The sequence below is a fragment of the Talpa europaea genome, assembly GCF_964194135.1.
Source record: "Talpa europaea genome assembly, chromosome: 5".
NCBI lineage: Eukaryota > Metazoa > Chordata > Mammalia > Eulipotyphla > Talpidae > Talpa > Talpa europaea.
In genome coordinates this window covers 17,802,724-17,827,396 of record NC_140071.1, presented here as the reverse complement: position 1 = coordinate 17,827,396, position 24,673 = coordinate 17,802,724, and the positions used below count along the sequence as shown (strand labels likewise).

The window sequence follows — 24,673 nt, the reverse complement described above, 5'->3', positions numbered from 1 at the left end:
AATGTTTTTGAACTTTCTATCTTAGAGTATAATTGGTGATTATTTTCTTCTCTAGACTTTAAACTTTTTGAGGGTAAGAACTGCACTGTCTCCACTTTCTACTTCCTTCCTTTTATACACCAACCCCCCCCCCAAAAAAAAAGAAAAGGTGGTGAAATGTTTCTGATGTTTTTAAAAATCATTTTTAGTCCATTTCTCCTTGTGGCTTCTTATCTATTTTACCTTTTCTTTGCCAGGTTGAGTTAGTCCATGTTAATGAACCTTACTAGCCCAACAAGCTGTGTCTTTAAAGAAAATAATTACTATAGAAACTTACATACATATCAAGCATGAGTTATTAGATAATTAATTGACAAGAAGAAATTTGAGTGGGAACAAGAATTTACGAAGAGACAGTTTTGTTCCAATATTAAGTATTGTGATGCTGGATGAGCTTTGTAATTAAATTTGGAAGTTTAGTGTTGGTAGCAAAACTTACTAAATCATGGAAAACTTAAGGGTTTTTTGTTGGTTTTCCAAAATTATTTTCCCCACAAATTCAAACCCTCTTTATCATCTCAAATGAGTTTGCTAACACTCAACTATTGAGTAGTATTAATTTTCTGGAGTTTGTTGAAGGCCAGGAAATTAGTGAATCACCAGACTAGATTTATAGTACTCACACAGTAGGACTTTATTTCTACTTTATTCCCCAAAACTGAAACATTGAAATCTGGGCAGGGAATTGGTCTGATAGCCAACTTTCCTTAAGTTTTATATATAGCAGGTTAGAAGAAGAAAAATTAATGAAGCTATTATATTTACTATACATTTGAATTTGTTCTCATTGTCCTTAACAGTTTTCAGTGTTACATTAATACATTTGATTGAGCTCAAATAATGCTTAAATGAGTATATAGTAGGCACTCAAATATTTATATAAATTTAATTTTTTACAACTTAATTTCTAGCTGTGTAAAAAAACATTTAAAATGGGCTTAAAATGGGCTCATCAGAAGTAATTGCTGTAACAAAGTAATACACCATGGTTACTAATCTGCTAGAAAACCAGGGACTTCATTTTGAGCATGTTTGTTTCAGATGCCATTTAGATACCCAGAGACAGATCAAAACAGAGTTGCGAGTATACATTGGTTTGGCGAAATCAATTGGGAATCACTAGCCTCAGCATACAAATCTCTTTTAAAGCCTTCAAAGGACATCTCCAGGGAGAGACTAGAAACAAAAAGTGTTTTAATCCATATTCATTGAAAAATATTGTTGCATTTTTAGTAAAGTCACAGTTGGATAATGATAGTAACAATCTGGATGTTATTGGTATATTCAGGAATTTCACTCTTAGAATAGATTTTTCAAAACTGGTTTGTTGATTGAAATGAAGAATTATCTAATTATTATCTAGGTTATTGCTTTCCTTAAAATAGTAATCCTGCTGTTGGTTTGTTTTGTCTAAATAAAATGAGATGTATCTACGTATCTGTCTAGTATATCATTGTGAGTTAACATCTGTGTGCTAATTTTCAAATAGCCAAATGAATCCTAAGCTTCTCTTTTGAAGAGCTTGCATTTCCCTTCAGATTATAGAGGACAAAATCATTTTAAAACCCTTAGCTTGATATTTATAGACCAAAGAGTGGAAATGTAGCTATCAAAATATTGATAGTAATTATCCTGGAGTAATAAAATTTAAATTTTCTTTTTATATGATTTTTATACTTTTTTTTTAAAGTAAAATACCTGTTTTTAAAATGCTATCTAGAAATTGGCTTTTCTTTAAAATTCAGTAAGTATAGTGACTTAAAACTGAAGACTGTACTGAGGACTAAATATTGGACACATACTTGAAAACTGTTTTTGTATCATAGAGAGGCTTGGTGTAAAGGAATTTAGAGACAGAAAGAAAACAACATACTTTTGAATTCTATCATTTAGTCTAGTAGACACATTTCCTACTAATTGATTAAATAGATGTTCATTGAGTGTATTTCAAAACTTCTCTCAGCATATTACTTTGGATATATACTTTTGAAAGGAGACTATTAATGGTAAACTAATAACGTGTCACTATAATCAATTAGGAAAAGACAGCTCTTGAAGTATATATGTCTTTATATCTGAAAGTTACCCGTTTTCAGAGTGCTAACCAGCCCTTTGGGTAGCATATCCTGAACAGAATTCATATCTGAACACAAAAGAGTTTCAAATCCAAGTGGAACAAAGGCCCTCTAACTGCCTTCTAAAATAGCCATTTATCTTTGTTTTTCAAGTAGCCATATGCAGTATATTAAACATCCATTTCAAAAAATAAGGAAAAACACTCAAGCTGTAAAACATGCAAAATTTGAAATCATGTTGTTGACATGATTTAGGAAACATAATGCTGTATTTGGTATAAAAATGAAATCATGGTTTTATGAAATCAGACTTTCTACTTCAGTTTAAACTTGTAGGTTTAAAGTATAAGCCCCAGATAGTGTAAACAATCTTGAGAGAGAAAAGAAAAATGGAGGCATCACGTTTTCTGACATCAAACAGTATTACACAGCAACAATAAAACAGTATGGTACAGGAACAAAAACAGAAACTCAGACCAATGGAACAGAATTGAAACCCCAGAGATAAATCTACATTAATATGGATGGCTAATTTTTAACAAAGGAATTACAGCCATAAGGTGGAGAAAAGAGAGCTTTTTTAATAAATGATGCTGGGAAACATGGGTAACTACATGCAAAAAAAATAAAGCAAGACCCATATTTAACATCATACATGAAAAATCACTGAAAATGGGTTAAAGATGTGCACATAAGAACAGAAACCATAAAGTACTTGAAAGAAAATATAGAGGGCTAGAAACATCTACTGCAAAGATATATTGATATTTTGGGGAAAAAAAGCACTGAGGGAAACAAAAGGAAAAATAAACAAGTGGGAATATATCAAACTTAAAAGCTTTTATACTTTAAAAGAAAGAATCAAACAAACCAAAAAGGCATCCTACAGAATGGGAGTAATTATTTGTATACCACACAGGGGTTAATCTCCAAAGTTTACAAAGTACTTAATCCAACAACAGTGAATCAAATGACCCAATTAAAAAATGGGCAGAAGACCTTAATAGGCTTCTCTATAGACATATGAAAAAAGGTTGAACATCATTTATTATAAGAGAAATGCAAACCATACTGAGATACCATCTCAGCCCAGTAAGAATGGCCCATATACAAAACAACAGAACAAATGTTGGCTTGGTTACAGTGAAAAGGAACTCTCACTGACTGTTGGTGGGAATGCAAGCTAGTACAGTCCGGTGGAAAATGGTATGGAGATGTCTCAAGATAAAAATGGAAATCCCATTTGACCAGGCAATACTGCTATTGGGTATTTAGCCAAATAACATGAAAAAATTGACATGAAAAGATTTATCTATATATATGTACATAACAGTACTGTTTGCAATTGCCAAGTCCTGGAACCAACCCAAGCACCCTTCAATAGATGAATGAGTAGAGACACTGTACATACTCGTTGGAATATTATACAGCTGTGAATAAAGATGAAGTGGTAACATTGGCTCAAAATGGATAGATCTTGAGGTGATTATGTTGAGTGAAATCTGTCAAAAGTGAAAGACAAATTTCAGATGGTTTCACTCATCTGCAGAATATAAATACCTAAATAATTATATACAGTAGAAGAAATAAAAATTTGAACTCAGCAAAAAAGAAGAAAATGGTTACCAGAAGGAATAGGGAAAGGGTAGAGGGGGTTGGGGGAGGAGGCAGACGGGATTTGGGCACAGGTGGTATGGTGGGGGGGGTAAAAAAAATTCCTGTGACTTAACACCTATGTGATCTAGGAGGGCAGGGGGATTTATGATTACTGGCCCCCATCCTGGATGTCTCATGCAAAAAAAAAAAAAAAAAGAAAAGAAGAAGAAAAACTTGTTGGTTTTAGAAATATAATAGCATGTAATGAGACAAATTTTGTTTTATTTTGATATAGCTTGCCTTGAAAGGTTCTAGCTACAGTGGACTGCTTGAACGACATCGTATTCATACCAAAAATGTAGAGCATATTCTAGATAGTTTACGGTAAGTCTGTGGGATAGGGATTGGATGGGCTTTTGTATTCAGAAATTCCAATTTTTTTTTTTTTAACAGCTAATCTTTAGGTGGTTAGTATAAAGATTGCCATTATAAAGTCATTTTCAGAAAATTAGATCATTGGTTAATGGACCTTATGTCATAGTGTTTCCAAAGAAATTTTTATCATACACTGCAAATTTTATAGATTTTCAGTTATTTGGTCTGCCTGAGAAGTGCCTTTTCTAAAAGAGTTAATTTTGTACACAGCAGGCTTCAACTTGTATGTATAGCTGTTTTATCTCTTAAATAGTTTATAGTGGGTATTCATTAAAATAGTCCTTGAATGACTAAAAATTATTATAGAAACTTCAGTTATTTGGGACTAAATGAAGCCAGTGAATAAGGTTAGATAAGAGAATCAGTATGAGAACATGCAAATTAGGGTGTATTAGTGTTCACTGTCTGCCATTAGTGAACATTTGTTGGATTTAAAATAATAGCTGTTCAGTTTCATAACAAAAAAACATGTCTGGATCTCAATCTACTAGGTCATTTTTGTGTTAATGAATTTTAGCATCAGAAGGACTATAGAATGTAAAATGAAATTCAGTGAACGTGGCTATTTGTTAAGGACTATAAAAGGTGTTTTTAAAGCATATGGAGATTTAGGATAGTCATTAAAGCCAGTCATTCACTAGCTTTGTTTATTCATATGCTTCTTGACATACTTGAATGGCTGTTGTAATTAAATGAAAAAACCTTACAAACCTATATGTTATATATACAACAGATTTCTTTGTTTTGTTGTAATAATCTGCCTCTTAGAAAACATACCCCTTTATGTTAATGGAAAATTTATCTAAGTTTTACTTTTTATTGTTAGGAATGAGGGGATTGAGTTTCGTCTAGTAAAGAGGAGAGAATATGATGAAGAGACTGTTCGATGGGCAGATGCTGTCATAGCTGCAGGAGGTAATAGTTTTACAGAGGTAAAGATGTTGGAATATGGACATTGCTCTTGAACACACGTATATCCAAATACCCTGTGATCTAGCTATAATGAGATTTACAGTTTCCTAATATAAGACAAATTTTTGGATTTTTGGCATCAGGTTTAGATCTAATCTGTTTTATACAATGTGTTTTTTTTTTTTTAGCAAATGATATTACTGTGAGGTTCCTTATGTGTATACGAAGGTATGCATTTTACTTCAAATGTGGTTCAAAGGACTGCTTGCAGCTATAATTTGGTTTATAATGCCAGTCTTTTTTTATAATTTTTTTAAGATTTAGTTATTCATCATACAAGAACCGGCATACAGGTCAGACGTGTGGGAGGGTGAGAGGATTCACCAGAGAGAGTGGGGAGCAGAATAGGCAGACTGGCTGAAATACACTGCTGAGGGGAGCAGCAGGCAAGACAAGAGAGGTCTGCCACACCATGTGGGTTTTTCACCAGCCGGCTGGGATTGAACCTACGCTGCAGAGGCTGCGGACAGCTTCACAGTGCTGTGCTCAACCACCTGCGCCACCAGGGGAGGCCTTATAATGCCAGTCTTAAAAAAAAATTGAAGCTGTTTAAGAGATTGAGATTAGATAAATTCCATCCCTTTGGCCTCAATATACTTAAAGATTTATTAATTTATGCATACAAGAACTGGGATACAGGCCAAAGGTGTAGGGGGTAAGAGGATTCATCAGAGACAGAGGGGGGAACAGAACACGCAGATTGACTGAAATACACTGTTGAGGGGAGCAGCAGGCGAGACTGGAGAAGTCTCCTGCGCCAAATGGGTCACGTCCCTGGCATGACATCGAACTCCTGCTGCAGTGGCTGCGGATAGCTTCATAGTGCTTCATCTTAACCCCTTGCACCACCAGGAAGGCCCCTCAAGAGCTTTATTAAGCTTAAATTAGTGACCATTCTTTCTAAAGCTTTAACTAGACAGCAGTTGTAGAGAAAAATCAAAGTTCGACACTTTGTTGGATACATTCTCACTAAAATAATTTATGAATTTGGAGTAGTAGTATGAGAGAAGGAAAGAAGATTGGCTAATAGAAGAATGGGATTAGAGCGGTGCTTCCAGCTGGGGCATTTACTGGGTAGAGTCCAGGGCACTGCTAAACACCGTAGAGTGCACAGGACGGCCCGCACAGCAGAGATTTATCTGGCCTAAAATGCCATTATTGAGAGGTCCTGGATTAGAGTGGGAGAGAATACAAAGGGATAGTTAGTAGAGAGGAAGTGGGGAAGACTGTGGCAAACAGCAGGAGAGGGAAGTGAATGTTTAAACGAAAGTACCAGTGTTGAAATGTTTTTAAAAATTGGTTCTGTAATAGAAGTCTGGTTATATATTTTCCCTTCAGGTGATGGCACAATGCTTCTAGCAGCAAGTAAAGTCTTGGACAGACTTAAACCAGTTATTGGAGTAAACACTGATCCAGAACGGTAAAGAAAAATGTATTATTTTGGTTTTTCATTTTTTTTGCATGTTTTATATATATAAACATTTATGCTTTGCTTTGCATAACATCTATGACTAATCTTAAAATTTGGAAGCTTCTCTTTATTTTCTTTACTGGAGTCACTTTGCTGGGCTCTTGCTAAAACAGTTGACTGTGGTACATGATGTTTAAGTGCAAGTTATCATTGCTCTTGACTATAATGAATATTAGAACCATGTACCAAAAACATTTCTATGATAAAACTTAGTTATGTAGAATTCATCCCCACCTGTTTTCAGGGATGTAGCTCATTTTTTTAGCTCAAGCATGAGAATATGCATTTAGTTGGTTATTAGAAAATTATGATATGGGATGGACCAGTTCTTACATTTGACTTCCCAGGTGGTTCGAAGTATTATTTGAAGAGACCCGAGTCATTGATCCAGATGTGTATTGATAACCATTGGTATTGCTGAGAAGGATGAATTAATAACGTTCCATCTTTATCATTCCTATGATTCTCATCTACATTCCTGGTTATGCCTTTGTTGTTCTTCTGGGTAACCTCAGTGATTTAATGAAGGCCAATCCAAATCCTGTTCTTCCCCCCCCCCCCTTCCTCACCTTCACTGACATTTATTCTCATTAAATTCTTGCTACCCACAGCCATAACCATACCCAGAATTAATCTGGAATTTCCCTTCTAATCACAGATCATATAATTCTACTCTGACTATAGCCTTCTCCCTTAACAGTAATCTTATTTCCTCAGTCCTACTAAATCTTCCCATTGACTTTCTGTACATTGAACTCCTTTATCTTCTTCCCTTAATTCTCCCTCACTTTATTCTTTCTTGACAATTTAAAAGAAAAATATTTTGTACCATTATCTGCTCACTCAGTCCTTTCTTTCTACTCACTCTATCATTCATTCTGTTCTTACATCAGCACTATTGAGACTGCTATGGTTAAAAAAAAAAAAATCATAGAAGCTTAGGTTTGATGGCCCTCTTTGGTCTTTGATAACCCAAATTTACTTCCAAATTTTAGTTTCTAGCATATAGAATTGGACCACCAGAGTTGCTTAAAAACTTTCTTTGTGGTACAAGTCATCTCTCTTCCCTATTCCCTGTGGTAGCTACTTCAAGAGTATGTTCTCCTTGTTTCTCCTTCTTTTTGAACAAACCCTCCCTTATCTTATAGAGGAATTGGAACTCACTGGATTGGAACTTCTTCAATTTTTGCATCTGTACCATTGTGGCATTTACGACACCCCTTTCTTCCTGTCTCTTTATCTCTTGGTCTCTGTCTTTTGAAAGACCTTATGTTTTGGTCATGTAGATTTTCAACTGCATGTTGTTGGCACCTCCAGCCTCCACATTGTTCCAAGGATCAACTATGCAGTCATCATGTTCTGCATTACATCACTAGTACTTATTTTATAACTGGAAATTTGTGCTTTTTCATCACTTTCATCCAAATTGCCTGTCTCAGAAGTTAATGTTCAGCTTAAGTTTCTTTTCTATATTATCAAATGCTGCATAACAAATCATCGCCAAACTTAGAGGCTTAAACAGTAATAGTCATTTATTAATTAATCTCTCATGGTTTCTGTATGTCAGAATTCAGGAGCAGGTTGGCTGGGTGGTTTTGGCTTGGAATCTCTCAAGAGGTTATGGTCAGATGCAGCTGGACTGCAGACATCTGAAGACTTGTGCTGGAGAATCCACTTCCGGGATGGCTTACGCACATGAACTCATCTAAATTAAATATGTAGTTTCTGTATGTCTCTTCTTTATTCTACACTAGTAAGTAGTTGAATGTTTAGTAGTAAGATGGACTAGAAGGCATGTGGTAGCTAGCTTCCAAGGTAACCTCTTGGAATTTTCAGTTTTATGTGGTTCCGGAATCCTCATATACAATCAGGGGTGGATGATGTGAACAATAAAATATGGTGTGACTGTATAGATTCCAAGACTAGGTTATTAATGGTATTTTAGCTTCTGTATTGGTCTTTTGCACTGTTTGTTCTGGGGTAAGTCAGCGACCATGATGTGAGGACACTTAAGTAGCCCAATGGAAAGGCTCACATGAGGAGCCAACGGCCATCACCAGTTTGTTAGCCATGTCAGTGAGCCATGTAGAAAGTAAATTGTCTTGCCAAGTCAAACCTTAAACTGCTGTTAACCCTACCTGATATCTGACTATAACCTCACAAGAAGATCTTTTATCTAGAATATTTCAAAACTGTAGTAGACTTCAGCAGGTATTGTCCTATCAAGTGACTGTTGATATATTTTATATATTTAGCAATGTGAGAAGTATTGTAGTGAATATAAAAATTAAAAACTTAGACCTTACCTAAGTTTCTTAACCTTGGCGTTGATCCTTTCAGATAAAGAAATTATTAACTAGTCATACTTTGTAAAAATCTTTGCCTCTGCTCTTCACACTTTTATAATAATAGGTGGACAACTTCCTTCATGTTAGATGCCATGTTGTTTGATAGCAACCTATATACAACTTACCACTTTGCAATTTATAATCATTTGTCTTAATTTCTGTCTTTCATGTTAAACTATTAACTCCTTGAGAGAATTCATTCTCATATTTTTTGAGTACACTTTCAGGATTCTCTTTCAGTTACTTGGAATTTCTTAAATGACATTTTAAAGGTATTTATGGTTCTAAACAATTTCATATAAACAGCTTAACTTCTCAGGGTAACCTTTGGAAAATGGTAGTTTTCACGCCCTTTTAGAGATGATGAAGATTATGTTAAAGTGACTTAACCAGAGTTAATAATTAAGTAAGATGAAGCACCATCATACCATTAGATAATTTTACAAGGGATTCAATCAGTGGATTTGTTTTTATTTTTAGTTTCACTGTATTGTGGAAACACTATTGTATTTTCTGACATTGAGTTGGATATAAACTGTTATTTCTGTGTGATCTTTTTTGTTCTTGTTGGAAATACAAACAATTTTGTGGCAAAACATGGAGTAAAGAATAGAAATTTCAAAAAATACCTGTTTTTTGTAGTTTAGTGATATTTTAAAAAGTAAGTGTTCTTTGTTTTCTTCTTCCTTTTATACCACCCAAAATCCCTTTGAAAATAAAGGTCTGAAGGTCATTTATGTCTTCCGGTTCGATATACACATTCCTTCCCAGAAGCCTTACAGAAGTTCTATCGTGGTGAGTTCAGGTAGGAATTTCTTACTGTAATTATATAAATATGTTAATAAGTATGTGTCAGAATAAATTAAGATAACATTTGGATTAGTAAGTTTAGCCATAAAAGGTAAAACATTAGTTATGTCACAAAAAAAGAATAACTTACTTTTTTCTAGTCCGTTCGGAACTGTGGAGAAGCACAGCATGCCACTTGACCCGTAACTGAATTGCAAATAGAGGTTTTTCTTCTTTGGTGAGATAGGGCCCATATCTCTACTGTCTTAATCTTGTTACAGGTTTTAAAAGTTTAGTAGAAAATAGTTAAAACTGTTACCTGAAATGGAATGTTCAAATTCTTTGAGATTTTATATTTTTAATCCTCATCTCCTCTGATCTAGAATGATTGATGTTTAGATTTATTCCAGCCACACTTAGATACTGCTCTCTCTTCCTTGCATGTTAAGTGTTTCTTAAGCACAGTGGGTTTTTCATATTCTTTTCACATAATATGTTCAGTGGTTAGTCTGTCAGGAACAGGAAGGAAGAGAGGAGCTGAGATGATGAGAAAACCAAGTTGAACTTAATATTTCCTGACTTGGACTAGATTTCATAGTTTGCAGAAAGCTTTGTCCCAGGATATTTGTGAAATTATATTAAATCTTGACTTCTGGAATCATTTTGTTAATAGTGATTCTAGTTTCTAGTCATTTAAAGAAGTTTGGTACCTCCAGAAATGGCTACATTATCACCATTAAGTGGCAGTACATATTTATGTACATATCTAGCAGACTCTGTCCCATAGGCTTTTTGATACATTAGTTTTCATTTTGAAATGAATTAAACCTGTTTTTTCCCTTTTTACCAAAAATGCCATTAAATTTTTTAGGTATAATCTTAAATGTCATAATATTTGTTATTAATCTCTTTTTTCTGTTATTGTAAAGAAAATTGCACACTTGGGTGAGGGTTTTTTTTTTTTAATCTATGACCACTTTAACACAATATTATTTTAATTTAAAAATGCTTTTTTTGTATATATTTTTTGATGAACAAAGTACAACTAATATCTACCTCATTATCTTGGTTCAATGGATACATGATAAAAAGTTTAACTTTAATTCAAATAACTTGGGAGCTTTTGTTTAAATTAGATATCTGTGTTATAAGGGAAATAAGAAACATTTAAATTTGTCTTAAGTAAGAAGAACCTGTAGTCTTTTGGTCTTGGTATTCCTGGTATAATTTGTTCATGGAATTTCTTGTTTTTTAATAATGAATTTTTGAATTTGGTAAAATTCTAGGAATGTCTAATTCTTAGTTTAATATATCCTTTTTTAACATAATTTGCTTTTCCTTCGCTTTTCTAAGATGGTTATGGAGACAGCGTATCAGGTTATACCTTGAAGGGACAGGCATAAATCCCGTTCCTGTGGACCTTCATGAGCAGCAACTAAGTCTGAATCAACATAGTAGAGCCTTCAATATTGAAAGAGTCCATGATGAAAGTAAGTGGATTGGGAGTTAGAGGTGTTTCGGGCAGTCATACCATATTTGGTAAAACTTGTAGTTATTTTGATTTCTATTTTTAGAAGTAATACTTTACCATTAATTTATTCTGGGATTTTAGTGCCACTAACAACACCAGGGAAGAAGAGACAATGGGGGGATTTTAAGGGAAATTTTAAGGGACCAGTCCTTCTCACTATCTTCTCCCTTATTCCATGTACCATTACTCGGCTTGGAAACAGAGTCTAGCATAATGATAGTGTGAGAGGGGGCCTCCTGGTCCGAAAGGGGTTTAGTCTTAGCACTATTAGGCTATCACCAGCTACTGCAGCATGAGTTCGAGCCCTCACCAGGGAGCTGACCCACATGGCACAGCAGACCTCTCCTGTCTTGCCCGTTGCTCCCTTCAGCAGTGTATTTCAGTATATCCACCTGTTCTGCTCCCCACACTGTCTCTGGTAAATCTTTTTACCCCCTGCACCTCTGGCCTGCACCCCAGTTCTTGTATGCATAAATAAATAAAAATCTTTAAAGAAAATGACAGTGTAAGGGAATTGAACAGTGTAGCAGTTCTTGTCACTGGCGACATCTTTTCTTAAAAATACAAATTATACTTTTGTAATCCATTCTCTTGGGTAGACAGTTGTAAACTGATACTGAGTCCATCTTTTCATGTTCTATTAAATCAAGCTATAAAACAATTTTGTGATTAGGTAACATTTGGAAGTCAGCATGGAAAAAAATAAAAGCAAAATTAAAATGATCAAGACTTGAAGCAGTTTTACTTATTGTTTTACTCTTTGACAAAAGAGTTCATGTTATATTCAGTAAGCACAAATAATAAAAGTGCAGTATGGAAAGGAAAACAGGGTGATGGGAAAATGAGAGTAGAGGATTGGCATTTCTGTTGGAGGCCGGTAAAACTTAAAAAGTAAAAGAAATTATTTGAAGGTGATAATCACAAGTTTGATCTAGAAGTGGGAATCCACTTGTGTGATCTATGTAAGTTGTGCATACAACTTTATAGAGTAAAAAAAAAAAAATTTAAAGTGGAGCGTGAAAGGATGTGTGCCTGTTTTCCGCCAGTGCTGCTGTTGCTGAAAACACTCCTGAGATTTTATGTTTGAAGAAAAAGGTCTGACTTCTAACATAACTGATTTGGTTTCCAGCATGAACCATGGGTATATTTTACAGGTTAAATTCAAAATTGCTGTCCTTTGGAAGTACTAGATCGGGTTCTACCTCTGAAGCTTCAGTGTGAAACTTACTTAGTGACAGTAAGAATCTTATGAGCTGGATAAATGTATTTCATCAATCTCTAAGAATTGTTTCAAAAAGCAGTCAGGTCCTACCTTAAAAAAACTGAAAATGGATATGCCATATGATTTAGCAGTCCTTCTTTGGGTGTCCAAACATGAACTCAAAAATCATATGCTCCACAATGTCTATTGCAACATTGTTTACAACAGTGAAGGTTTGGAAACACACAATGTGCCCTCTAATACAGAATTGGATAAAGAAGATTATGCTATATCCACACAATTGAATACTGTTAAGCTCTATGGAAAGTTAAAATGTCACCATTTTTAACTAAATGGAAAGAGCTTGAGGGTTTTATGTGCAACAAAACAAGCCAGGAAGATAAAGACAAATCTTGGATGATTTCATATAGATGCATAAAATAAGGAATCAAAACCAATGAACTTATAAAGCAAAATAATTATAAACTATCAGACTATGCCTACTGAAGTAAGGTTTCTAAGGCTGAGGAGGGAGAAAGAGCCAATAGAATTAGGTGGTGGGAGGAAAAACTGTTAACTAATGCTATAGCAGTTAATTTTATAGGCATATGGATATGCTTTACACCAATTAATTGCCTTATCAGAGAATAGAGATTTTTTTCCTCATTTGGTTAGCTTATGAAGAAAGAAGCTGTTGAGTGAAAATAGCAAGTCAGAGTTTATATGAAGTATGATACCATTGTCATACAGATCACTGACATAACTAATCTGTTGTGTAAAGAAACATTTGTATGTAGTAAACCTATATTTAAAAAAGGTTTATTTGAGAGAGACGGGTTTCACTGCAGGTATCTTATTAGGTGGCTAAGGTTTATATTAGGTTACTTTAAATGAGAGGTATTTGATTGTATGTTAATGTTAAAATACATGATTCTTTTAAAAACAAACAAACATAAATACTCTAAAGTAGTATTTTTTAAATTTAAGGAGCTATCTTGGATTTTATGTTCATTACATGCAGGGTCTGAGGCTTCAGGACCACAGCTTTTGCCAGTGAGAGCCCTAAATGAAGTCTTCATTGGAGAAAGTCTATCATCCAGGTACTTTTAAATGTGTGATATTGAGTTTGGGATTTAGTATTTTAATATTTTTTGATATTCAATTTCTATAGGCTGAGATTTGTGAGTATGTGTTATGTTGATATAAAAAGGAATTATTTAATGAAGTATTTCCAAAACCTTCATACATGTTAATACATGTTAAGAGGAAAGAAGCTCTGATCAAAAAAGTTGGTGAAATCCTAGATTAAACAGAAGTACTTAGTTTTCTTTATTGCAGTGTTTCCCAGAGCCTTTATCTATCATATAGATGCTTTATAAATGTTTAGGAGAATGATAGACTAAACATAGGTTTTGCACTTGATAAAACTGTTTCTTGTAGACAGTTCATATTGAAACTTCCCTACCAATTGTTTTAATGATGTCCTTTAAAGCTGATCAATTTGCTTATTTTTATCTAGGATCCAATTAAGGATCATGTATTAGCATAGCATTTGGCCATAATGACCTTCTTAGAATTAGGAACTGTCTTGTTAGCCCACCCCTGCTTTCATTCATGATAGTAATATATTTGAATGTTCAAGCAAATTGGTTTGCCCTTAATTTTTATTTGTATCACTTATTTTTTCCTCTGTGATAAGATTCACATTCAACATTTTTGACAGGACTAATACATAGGTGGTATTGTGACCTTTTAGTCAATATCATAAGGCAAGCATAGTGAGAGTTTAAAATTTATAACCATTTTGGCAAAAATACAGGTAATAAAATTCTTCATTAGGAGTATAAAATATTTATGTATTTTATTGCTGGTGAAATCTGTTTTGTGATGTTGAATGTAACTAAGACTTAAATTAGCATCAAATTGTTTTTTGCAAAATTGTGTTTGTGTGACATTAGCTATTAGTCATAAAATGACTTCTATAATGTAAAGTTAATTTAACTGTTGGCAGTACTTTAGAACCTGCCTCCTCATTTTTATTAGCTGTACACTAAATCGGGGTGGAAGAGTAGAGATGAGTCTGTGTCCCACTCTTCTGCTGCCAAACTATGTGACACTTCGAAGGCCATCTAATATTGATACCCTAGTTTATTGAGCGTTCCTTATATTCTGAAATTCTGTTTGTCGTAAATCATATCCTTTCATAAGAAGTTTATGGTGAGAAAAGCCTTAAGGTAGCTGTGTTTTAGGCAATGACTTTACTGAGGTAGGACAGAAAAGAACAGGCCTGATTCAGCAGAATGATTTTACCAATCTTTTTGAGTTGTAATTGTTTTGATTAATGTAATGTAAATTTGATCACTAGAAATACATTGTATATCTGTTATGTGTACTAGGGATACATAGGTTGAAGGTTTATCACCTTGGAGTGTGGCAAAATACATAACTAAAAAATTACTAAAATAAAATTTATTCTTCTAAGAAATCAAGTAAGAATATAATCTTTAAGAAACTTAAAGATATAGTAAAGTATAAAATATATTTATTTTAACATAGTAAAACTTATGCTATATATACAGTCTTGCTACATATCGAGGTTGAAACATTATGGAAATGAACAATGGGTATTTTATATAATAGAATAGAAAACGAGGAAAATGTAACTCTAGTGATATAATTTAGTTATTATTGCTAAAGACATGAGACAAAAGAGAGCAACTTTAAATGGGATTGGAGAAAGTCTACATTAAAATAAATAGATGACAAAGGCAACAATCTCTTGAGTTTATGATTTCTCGAGGTTGACATTTCTGAGAGCTTCTACTAGTGTTGCTTAATAATTTGTACTTACTAAAAAGTTAAATAATTTGTCAGGGGAGGAAAACTAGGATTATCAACTTTCGAGAATTCAGTGAAGCCCCACTAGGAGATGTCACATCAGATGCTTTTATTTTCTGTGGCAAAATTGATTTGGTTGTTTTATCTCTTATATAATATCTGCTGCTGCTGCTTTTTGTATTCTTTGATGTCTCATCTTGTATGTTTACTAAGATAATGATGGCAATGGGTTAGCTTCTGATGCAATTGCAAAAGGTCTAACTGCTGGAAGTATTAGAACTTATTTTAAAAGATTATGTGACATAGACACTTGGGCAGAAAAGCAATGAACATTAATTGGAGGCCTGGTGTGTATGGAGCACTGTGTGTATTTTGCATGTTGTCACATTTAATATTCAAAGCAACCCTGTAAGAAAGGTAGCTCTGTTTTGTCAGTGAAAAAATTGAGATTTGGAGATTCAAATATCTTGTCCTATGTTGTATAATTTGTGAGCATCAGAAGTATTATGTAAACCAAGATCTATGTAAACCCTGAATCCAGATCCTCTGTTGAGGCTTCACTACGCCTGGAAACTTGAATACTTTGCTTGGAAAATGTGAAGTGCAGCAATATTATTCCTGCCTCACTTATAATGTTCTTAGATTTAAGAACATTTAAAAGCCCAATTTTTTTTTTCTTTTCTCCTATTCTAACCTAGAATGTCTTATTCTTGGGCTGTAGCAGTGGACAATTTAAGAAGAAGTATACCCACTCTAAAGGGACTGTGAGTTTTATTGCTGCCTTAAAAAAATAATTTCCCTGAAAAAAAATCCTGCTATGAGTTGACTAATCTTGATAAACTTGCATGTGAGAATGACACTAAATTTACTCATTTTATTTTGGGCTTCAGCATCTTTCACCTGAATATATTTTCTTCCTCTCCACCACTGCTTCTTTTACACCTCTACTTAACTTCTTTGCTCCTTTGTTTCTATGTGATTCTAGCATAATAGCAGTCATTTCTATAGATTTGGCCAGCTTGTCTGTATGTATTAGTCTCCTAATGTACCTAAATTCCTGATTTTCTAGAAGACATAACAAAACTACAAAATAGATTAAATGTGACTATTAGGCTAGCTTTCTTTTATTTTTATGAAGAATGCTCTCTAACTTAAGAGAAAAAATGAAAAGAATTATGTCATGTAAAACTTTCACAGATTAGGAAATTGGCAGGAGAAATTTAAATTGGTAGACTAAGAGAGAAATTATCCATACAGTGTTAGTGCTTGTAAGCTTTGTTTAATAATTGTCATTGTTTTAACTTTTTTTAATTTTTGGAGAAAAAGAACCAGTGTTGATCAGTAACACCATTATTTTTAAGATGTAGTTTACAGAATAGGCTTCCACATGTTTCCAGAGTTCTTTTAATAGTTGCAAGTCATGCTTATATATTATGCACTTAAAGAATAGTATCACTTTTAATAGTGTCAGAATACCCACTTGATTTCATATCTGTGAAATACACTAAGTAGTATGTTTTTGTGGATTTATGAAACTCTTAAGTAAATAAGAAGTTAGTAGAAACTATTGGTGATTCAAAGAATTAGACACAGACTTAGATATATCAAGTCTACCAAGAATGAAACGTACCTAAGAAGGTATTTTCTTTTTGAATTCTGAAGTAAGGTGCTGGATGTGTTAGATTGGATAAAAGCAGTAGTAACAATGTTAGGTCAAAGTTTTTAAGAAGCCTTTGTTTGAAATACTAGTAGTGATAGAAAAGAACAGATAGATTGGAGAAGGATGTAGGTATGTAGAACTAAAAAAATTTTTTTCACTTAATCAGTATTGGAATTAGCCCACAATATGTGTCAAGTCAAGCTGGCCTACTTAGACTTTATTAGTTCTGAAAAATACTATTTATTTATAAGTTCAGCAAATTAAGTTTTCGAATTCTCAATTCATAGGGCTTCCTACTATGAGATTTCAGTTGATGATGGTCCGTGGGAAAAACAGAAGAGTTCAGGGCTCAATTTGTGTACTGGAACAGGATCAAAGGCCTGGTGAGTAACTTGGGATCTCGCTTATCAATTTTTGTGAAATATTTTAAGTAATATAATTTACTCAAGAGCTCATATTGGTGTGTCTAAGGTCTCTAACATGTAAGAAGTAGCCTGATGGTGTTATGTTGCTTGGCTTAGTCTCTGCTTCACTCATCAGCTGGGTCCAAGAGTCCTGCCATGACTTCATAGATTACAACTGCAGTCAATATTTTGTCATTATTTGATCATCATTTAGCCTACTGCATTAGATTTGTAAAGAGAAAAAAAGAAAATGATAAATATTTTATGGAATTATATATTTTTTAATTAAAACCTTTTCAAACTATAGTGAAGAAAGGAAAAAAGTATAATACAAAAAATATGCTGGAGGTTTGTGTATTGAAGGCCTAATTGGAGATAACCTGAGGCATTCTCTGTCTACCCTATCACCTTTGCACATATGTATGGATATTATATGGATATTATATGTGCATCTTCATATATGTGCAAGAATAGTTAGTTTAAATTACTAGATTTTTTTTTTTTTTTTTTTTTTTATAAAGAGGCATGTGTTTTTATTTATTTATTCGTTTGTTTTGTTTATACATGCACTGGGTACAGTCAGAAGTGCAGGAGGGTGAGAGAATTCACCAGAGCCAGAGCGGGGAGCAGAGCAGGTAGAAGGACCGAAGTACACTGCTGAGGGGAGCAGCGGGCGGCAGGAGAGGTCTGCGCACCATGTGGGACCCTCATCTGGTGGCCGGGGAGCAGCCGGGGATCGAACCGGCGCCTCAGAGGCTGCGGGCAGCTTCGCAACCCAGCGTTCAACCGCTGCGCCACCGGGGAGGCCCCACTAGATTTTTTTGCTAAGTGACTGGATGTCCATTTGAAATGTCAGTAGTGCAGAATTGTCCTCCAACTTCAATTTCTGTAATTCCATCAGTGTATAAGAACAGTTGTTTTTCCATATTCATGCAGGTGTTTCCCAAACTTCTCTCTGTACCTATCTTCTCACCTCAGTACAATTTTCTATTCTAAAGTGACCTACTAGATAAAATGTTAGTAGCACTTAAATTTAGCACTTTCAAAACTGAATTTACTGCCTTCAACTTTTCTTCCTCTGCTCCCTGTGTTATTAATGATATCACTGTTTATCCTAACTTCATGCTATAGAGAAAAAGCATTATTCCTCAAAACTTTGCTCTTACCTTTGAGTCTTCCTATTCCCTTCTACATTTATCGGTCTGTAAAGCCTGTCATGTATACTCTGAATCCTTGCTTCTCTTTTTCTGCTTCCACTGCTGTTTTTTGGTTCAACTCCCATGTCCCCATCTTTGTGCTGTATTCTTTATGCTTCAGGCTGTCATCTATACTACTAATAGAGTGATATTTCTAAAATATAGATTAATCTGACTATATCCCTTTGTGCTTTAATACTTTTATTGACTACTGACTGTGCTCAGATTACTTCATCTGTCATAAATCCCTTTAAATATGACCTAAATACCTTACCAATGTATTCCTGCCCTTTCTATACCCATCAGCTCACTTGAGACACTGCAAGCTATTTGCAATTCTCAGCACAAGCCATGTTCTCTCTCAGCTTTTTGTTTTTGCTCAGTGCACTTTATTCCTCCTTTGAATGCCTGAGCACTCTCACTTTCTATCCACTAGCTGGAAAATTTGGTCTTAAGTGTCATTCTCTGATGAATATTTTTCTTAGGACCTAGATCCTTTTGTGAACATAGTCCCTTTGTGTCCTTCCCTAGCACTTTGTCCTTAAAGCACTATGATAGCACTTACCACATTATTAGTTATCTAAAAAGTTAATTTTTTAGTTAGTTTGAGTAAATTGAGATGTTTGGGATGGTGACCAGTGATTGTCTTTTTGTTGTTTAAATTTTTACATGCACAGCATAGTACCTAATATGTATTCACTCAAATATTTTTGACCCTATACTTACAAATAAAACTAAAAGTCTTTACTGAACTGTGATTTTAAGTTTTAAGACAATTCCTTTTCCTCCTCCTCATGTGATTCTGTGCTTTCAGACTTAACTCTAGAGGTGAAGTGTTCATAGTGACAAAGTTACTAGGTGATGAAGAGCTGTGACTTAAGTTGCTTTTCTATTGGTTGTCTTTAGTAGAAGTTATGTCCAAGTTCAAGTTATGGTAATGTTTAGAATGGTGAAGGTTATAGGCCTGACAAGATAGTTACCATAAGCTGGCCAACACCTGCTTAGGCACACAGTTTGTCTTTAGTGTAGAATGTAAGCCACTCATAAAGGTAAAGTTATTTGACTGAAATACAGGTTACAACATAGGAAGTTAGTCTTCACTTAACACTTCAGAGGAATTAATTTTTTGGATTTGGTAGTGGTATTCTCAATAAGTCATAGTTCTAAGATGATTAGAGCAGGTCTGTAAGACTTTAATCCTGTTAAATGAAGTCTTACACAAAAGGGTAAATTTTTTTTTGCCCATTATATATTTTAATGAAACCCTGAGGAACATAGCTCATTTTCATGTGACTTTTACATTTAAAATAGAGAGAATTCCCAAACAGTGATGATGTGGATAATCATAGGAATTAGACTGTAATTCACACATGTCCCTGCATTTGACATTGTCATTCATTGTTGAGTTCCTGCAGTAGCCAGGCAGTGCCTTCTGTGCTTTATGTCTTAGAGTGTGTAACAATAATACTGATGAGATGGGTATTTTGAACCTTACATTAAAACAATAAAGTCAGGGGCCTCCCCAGTGGCGCAGCGGTTGAGCGCTGGGTTGCGAAGCTGCCTGCAGCCTCTGCGATGCTGGTTCGATCCCCGGCTGCTCCCCGGCCACTGGAGGAGGGTCTCGCATGGCGCGCAGACCTCTCCTGCCGCCCGCTGCTCCCCTCAGCAGTGTACTTCAGTCCTTCTGCCTGCTCTGCTCCCTGCTCTGGCTCTGGTGAATTCTCTCACCCTCCCGTGCTTCTGACTGTACCCAGTGCATGTATAAATAAATAAATAAATCTTTAAAAAAAAAAATAAAACAATAAAGTCAGAACACTTCAAGTATTTTACTTTATACCACATAGTAACATAGTACGTATGAGCAAAGAATACATTTGGTGTGCTTTGAATATGAAATTGGAGGGAAGATAATCGTGAAAATTTAGAATAAGCAAGCACCAATTTTAGATTTTTTAAGCATAGGAATTAGTATGAATAACCCTAAAATTCTAATGTAAAAATATGTGTATCTGCATTTTTTAAGATAATATTCAAAATGTTTTCATAAAATGTAAAAATATCCCATTTCTCAAAATGTAAAGGATACTCTTATATGGGAAAGGGAGTATCCCTTACTTCCCCTCCAGAAAAAAAGCTGAGCCACTGAATTAGGTTGCGTTGTGTGACTCATTATATTATTCCTATTCACTGATACTATCTGTTATGACCATGACATAGTAGAATTATTCTAAGTTGATTAGAAGAATTAAAAAAAAAAAAACACCCTTTCCATAACCATTTAGACCCCAGGACAGTACTACTTTTAAAAGTTACTCATGTATTTGTGTTAACATTTGATTTTAAATGGTTAAACAAGGATTCATACTGGTTAAAGATTTCTCATCATCAAGGAAATTATTTTATAATTTGTTACTTTTTACTACTTTTTTAGTTATTTAAAGAAAAACTTAAACATGTTTAAAAATAGGTTAAATAGTACAAAAGCGTATACAATGAGCGCTAATCTCTTTCATTTCCTATTGCTAGTACTGATCTCCAGACAGAACAATCATACATATGTATAGTTTTTTGATTTTTTTAAAGATTTATTTATTTATGCATACAAGAACTAGGATGCAGGCCAGAGGTGAGGAGGGGTGCGTGGTGGGGGTGCGGGGTCTGTGTGTGTGTGTGTGGAAGGTGAGAGGATTCACCAGAGACAGAGTGGGTTGCAGAAAAAGCAGATCTACTGAAATACACTGCTGTGGGGAGCAGCCGGCGAGACAGGGGAGGTCTGTTGTGCCATGTGGGTCAGCTCCCTGGCCAGAGAGAGAACTTTGCTGCAATGGCTATGAATAGCTTTGTAGTGCTGAGACTTAACCCCTTGTGCCACCAGGGAGGCTCCTATGTATAGTTTTTTATATACAAATAAAACAGGGTAACAGTACACACATACACATTGTAATATGTTTGGATTTTAAACTTAACATATTGGTTATCTTTCCATATCAGCACATTTAGTTCATTCCTTTAATATCTGTGTAGTAATCTGAGTAGCTATGATTTATTTAACCAGCTTTCTATGGATATTAACATATTTCAATTGCTTTGCTCTTATAAACAATGCTTCAGTAAATACCTCTATACCTTCTTTGTATATTATATGTGCAAGTATAGTTAGGCTAAATTACTAGATTTTTGGCTAAATGTTTTGGATGTCCATTTAAAATGTTAATAGTGCAGAATTATCCTCCAACTCTAATTTCTATAATTCCATCAGTGTATGGGAATATTTGTTTTTCCATATTCATGCCAATACATTATTAGTTTTAAATTCTTGCAACCCTGAGAAAAATCATTTTAATTTGTATTTTTTTAAGTATGAGTAAGATTGAACATTTTTTCATACAGGCCTGTGAACTGTTTGTCCATGTACTTTGCCCACTTTTTAAAACTGGGTGAAGTATTTACTGTCTTTTACTTGTTTTTTTCCTGATAAATTTCTAAGAGTACTTTTGTATACTAAATAAATTATTCCTTTTTCATCTTTAGCATGTTTTTAGAATTAAAACAAGAAAGAATTTATGTGGTGTTTGTTTCTAGGTCATTCAATATTAACAGGGTTGCAACTCAGGCTGTGGAAGATGTTTTAAATATTGGTAAGTACCGAAATAACTATTTATATTATAATTGTAATAAGCAATATAATGTATATCTTTTATTGCATCTTACTCATTAGACACAGTATTTTGTTTAATCAAGATATTTTCTCCCTTTCCCCTTTCAATAGCAAAACGACAAGGAAATTTAAATCTTCCATTAAACAGAGAATTGGTAGAGAAAGGTGAGTGACAGATGATCATAATTACTAATAGTTTCATTAAGTTCTGTGTTGCTTTTCAGGATGTTACTGAGAAGTGTACTTGCCTAATTAGCAAGAGCAAGTATTTTTTAAAGTAAAATATACTCTTACTAGAAAAAAGTATTTTAAAGTGGAACTTTTTTATTATAATTTTTGTCAATCATGAAAATACCACCTCTGTGTGAAAACATAACTTCAAACATGTCCTCTGGGAGATAGCATAATATAGAAAAATACAGACCTGGCAAATGGAAGTATATACCTAACCCTCAGTGTGCCATTTAATATCCTCTGAAAGAGAAGGAATTCTCTTAGTTGTGAATACTTACCATCACAGTCACTAAAATGTTCCCTTTAATCTTGTCTACTTCTATGCACTTAATTCAAGGTTTGTTTAAGAAACTAGAACTGTTGAAGAAAGGATGCTAAACAAAGAATTTGAAGATGTGGTTTCTAAGCCCAGACTAACCATTCCCTGAAACTGGATCAGGCTGATTTTTCCATGCCTCTACTTCCTCAGCTGAAATAGGGAATGGATATAGATCGCTGGTACACAGGAATTCTTCAGATTTACTCCTTAAAATTTATCTTTTTAAAAAATTTAAATTCTTAAAAATCACATTCATTTGCTTTGCATACAAAATTTTGAAACATTTTTGAACCACCTCAAACTAAAGCTTTTCTTGCGGTCTGTTGGTCACAGAGAAAATGAATCTGATGAAAGAGTTCTACAAATATTCTGAATAATGACAGCTTCATTAGAGAAAGCATGTTGTCTGCATTATTTGAAGACTTTTATCAATGCTCTTAACTTACGAATTTTTGACATGGTATTTTGGAAAAGAACTTGACCCAAAGGGGAATATGGCAACTTAAATTCCATTTTTGAGGGCTATTCAAATGAGTTTCTCTATTTTTGTTTAATTGCTAACTTTGTAGTTTTTCCCAAATGTACCATTTCTGCTATATTGTGGATTATGTGGGCTTCTGTGGGCTACTGAATTAATTCTTATTACTAAGATTTAAAATATTTTTTAATGGAATGTGTTTTGAGTTCCAAGAATCTTTGCTATCAAACAGACCTTTAGAAAGAATAGCATTTAAGGGCCTCCCTGGTGGAGCAGCAGTTGAGCGCTGGGTTGCAAAGCTGCCCGCAGCCTCTGCAGTGCTGGTTCTATCCTGGCCACTGGGCGAGGGTCCCACATGGTGCGCAGACCTCTCCTGCCGCCTGCTGCTCCCCTCAGCAGTGTACTTCATCAGTCTGCCTGTTCTGTTCCCTGCTCTGGCTCTGGTGAATTCTTTCACCCTCACGCACTTCTGACTGTACCCAGTGCTTATATAAATAAATAAAATAAATCTTTAAAAAAAAAAAAGAATAGCATTTAAGTTGGAAATAGCGTCCATTTTTCACTTTTCAGAAGTAACCACCATTTATTGAATGTGCTAATATTTTTCCCTTTCTAGTTACTAATGAATATAATGAATCGCTGCTCTACAGTCCAGAAGAACCAAAAATACTTTTTAGTATTCGAGAACCAATAGCAAACAGAGTTTTCTCAAGCAGTCGTCAGCGTTGTTTCACCTCAAAGTAAGGTCCCCAAGTTTGACTTACGATTGTCTTTATCCCATGTAATTATAAAGCATTTTTGGTTTTAAAAGTATTCGATTTTGTTAAATTCACTCAATCATACTTAATCTAGCAGGAAAGAAGGTCCAAAGGAATAAGTGAGGTATCATACTAACGTGGACAAAATGATTTTCTTTCAGACTTAATGTGCCATCTTAGAGAAACTAAAATTTAAGTGAATAGACAAATCATACTTAAGTGGGGGATGTGAATTCGTTGGCTTTTTTCTTTTTGTAATAAGACACAGTGAGACCAAATTATCACTGTAAAAGAAACTTTTAGAAAAAGAGTACCTTTGTCCACTGATGAATGTCTAGATGAATGAGCTACCCCGAATATTTACATTTTGGTAAGTTACTAATTCATTGGTATAGTCACTACTTATGTCATTCCTGAGAGCAACTTGATTTTTAAAATCTGCCAGTTTTGATTAATATCAAGGGTTTTAAAGAAACTAAACTTCCAGTTAGGAAAACTGTTAATATTTAATGAGATATTTCTTACTGCATAGGGTTTGTGTTCGTTCTCGTTGTTGGGATGCCTGTATGGTTGTGGATGGAGGAACGTCTTTCGAGTTTAATGATGGGGCAATTGCTTCCATGATGATCAATAAAGAAGATGAACTTCAAACTGTGCTTCTGGAACAGTGA

The 24,673-nt window shown here is 34.4% G+C and overlaps 1 protein-coding gene across 4 annotated transcripts in view; it reads left to right on the top strand.

The window, feature by feature from the left end:
* Positions 1-24,673, top strand: part of NADK2 (NAD kinase 2, mitochondrial) — a gene marked incomplete at both ends in the record, with an annotated part of 30,028 nt that extends 5,355 nt beyond the window's left edge. Inside the window, 12 exons of one of the 4 annotated variants that reach the window (XM_084233162.1) lie at positions 4,006-4,094; positions 4,972-5,060; positions 6,456-6,537; positions 9,658-9,741; positions 11,079-11,215; positions 13,479-13,557; positions 15,994-16,059; positions 17,243-17,338; positions 22,138-22,193; positions 22,325-22,378; positions 23,861-23,984; positions 24,535-24,673. In XM_084233162.1, the coding sequence (XP_084089288.1) occupies positions 4,006-4,094; positions 4,972-5,060; positions 6,456-6,537; positions 9,658-9,741; positions 11,079-11,215; positions 13,479-13,557; positions 15,994-16,059; positions 17,243-17,338; positions 22,138-22,193; positions 22,325-22,378; positions 23,861-23,984; positions 24,535-24,673 (1,095 nt within the window). Of the gene's footprint in view, positions 1-4,005; positions 4,095-4,971; positions 5,061-6,455; positions 6,538-9,657; positions 9,742-11,078; positions 11,216-13,478; positions 13,558-15,993; positions 16,060-17,242; positions 17,339-22,137; positions 22,194-22,324; positions 22,379-23,860; positions 24,151-24,534 lie in introns of those variants that run through there. The other 3 variants (XM_084233163.1, XM_084233164.1, XM_084233165.1) reach the window with 3 other exon arrangements.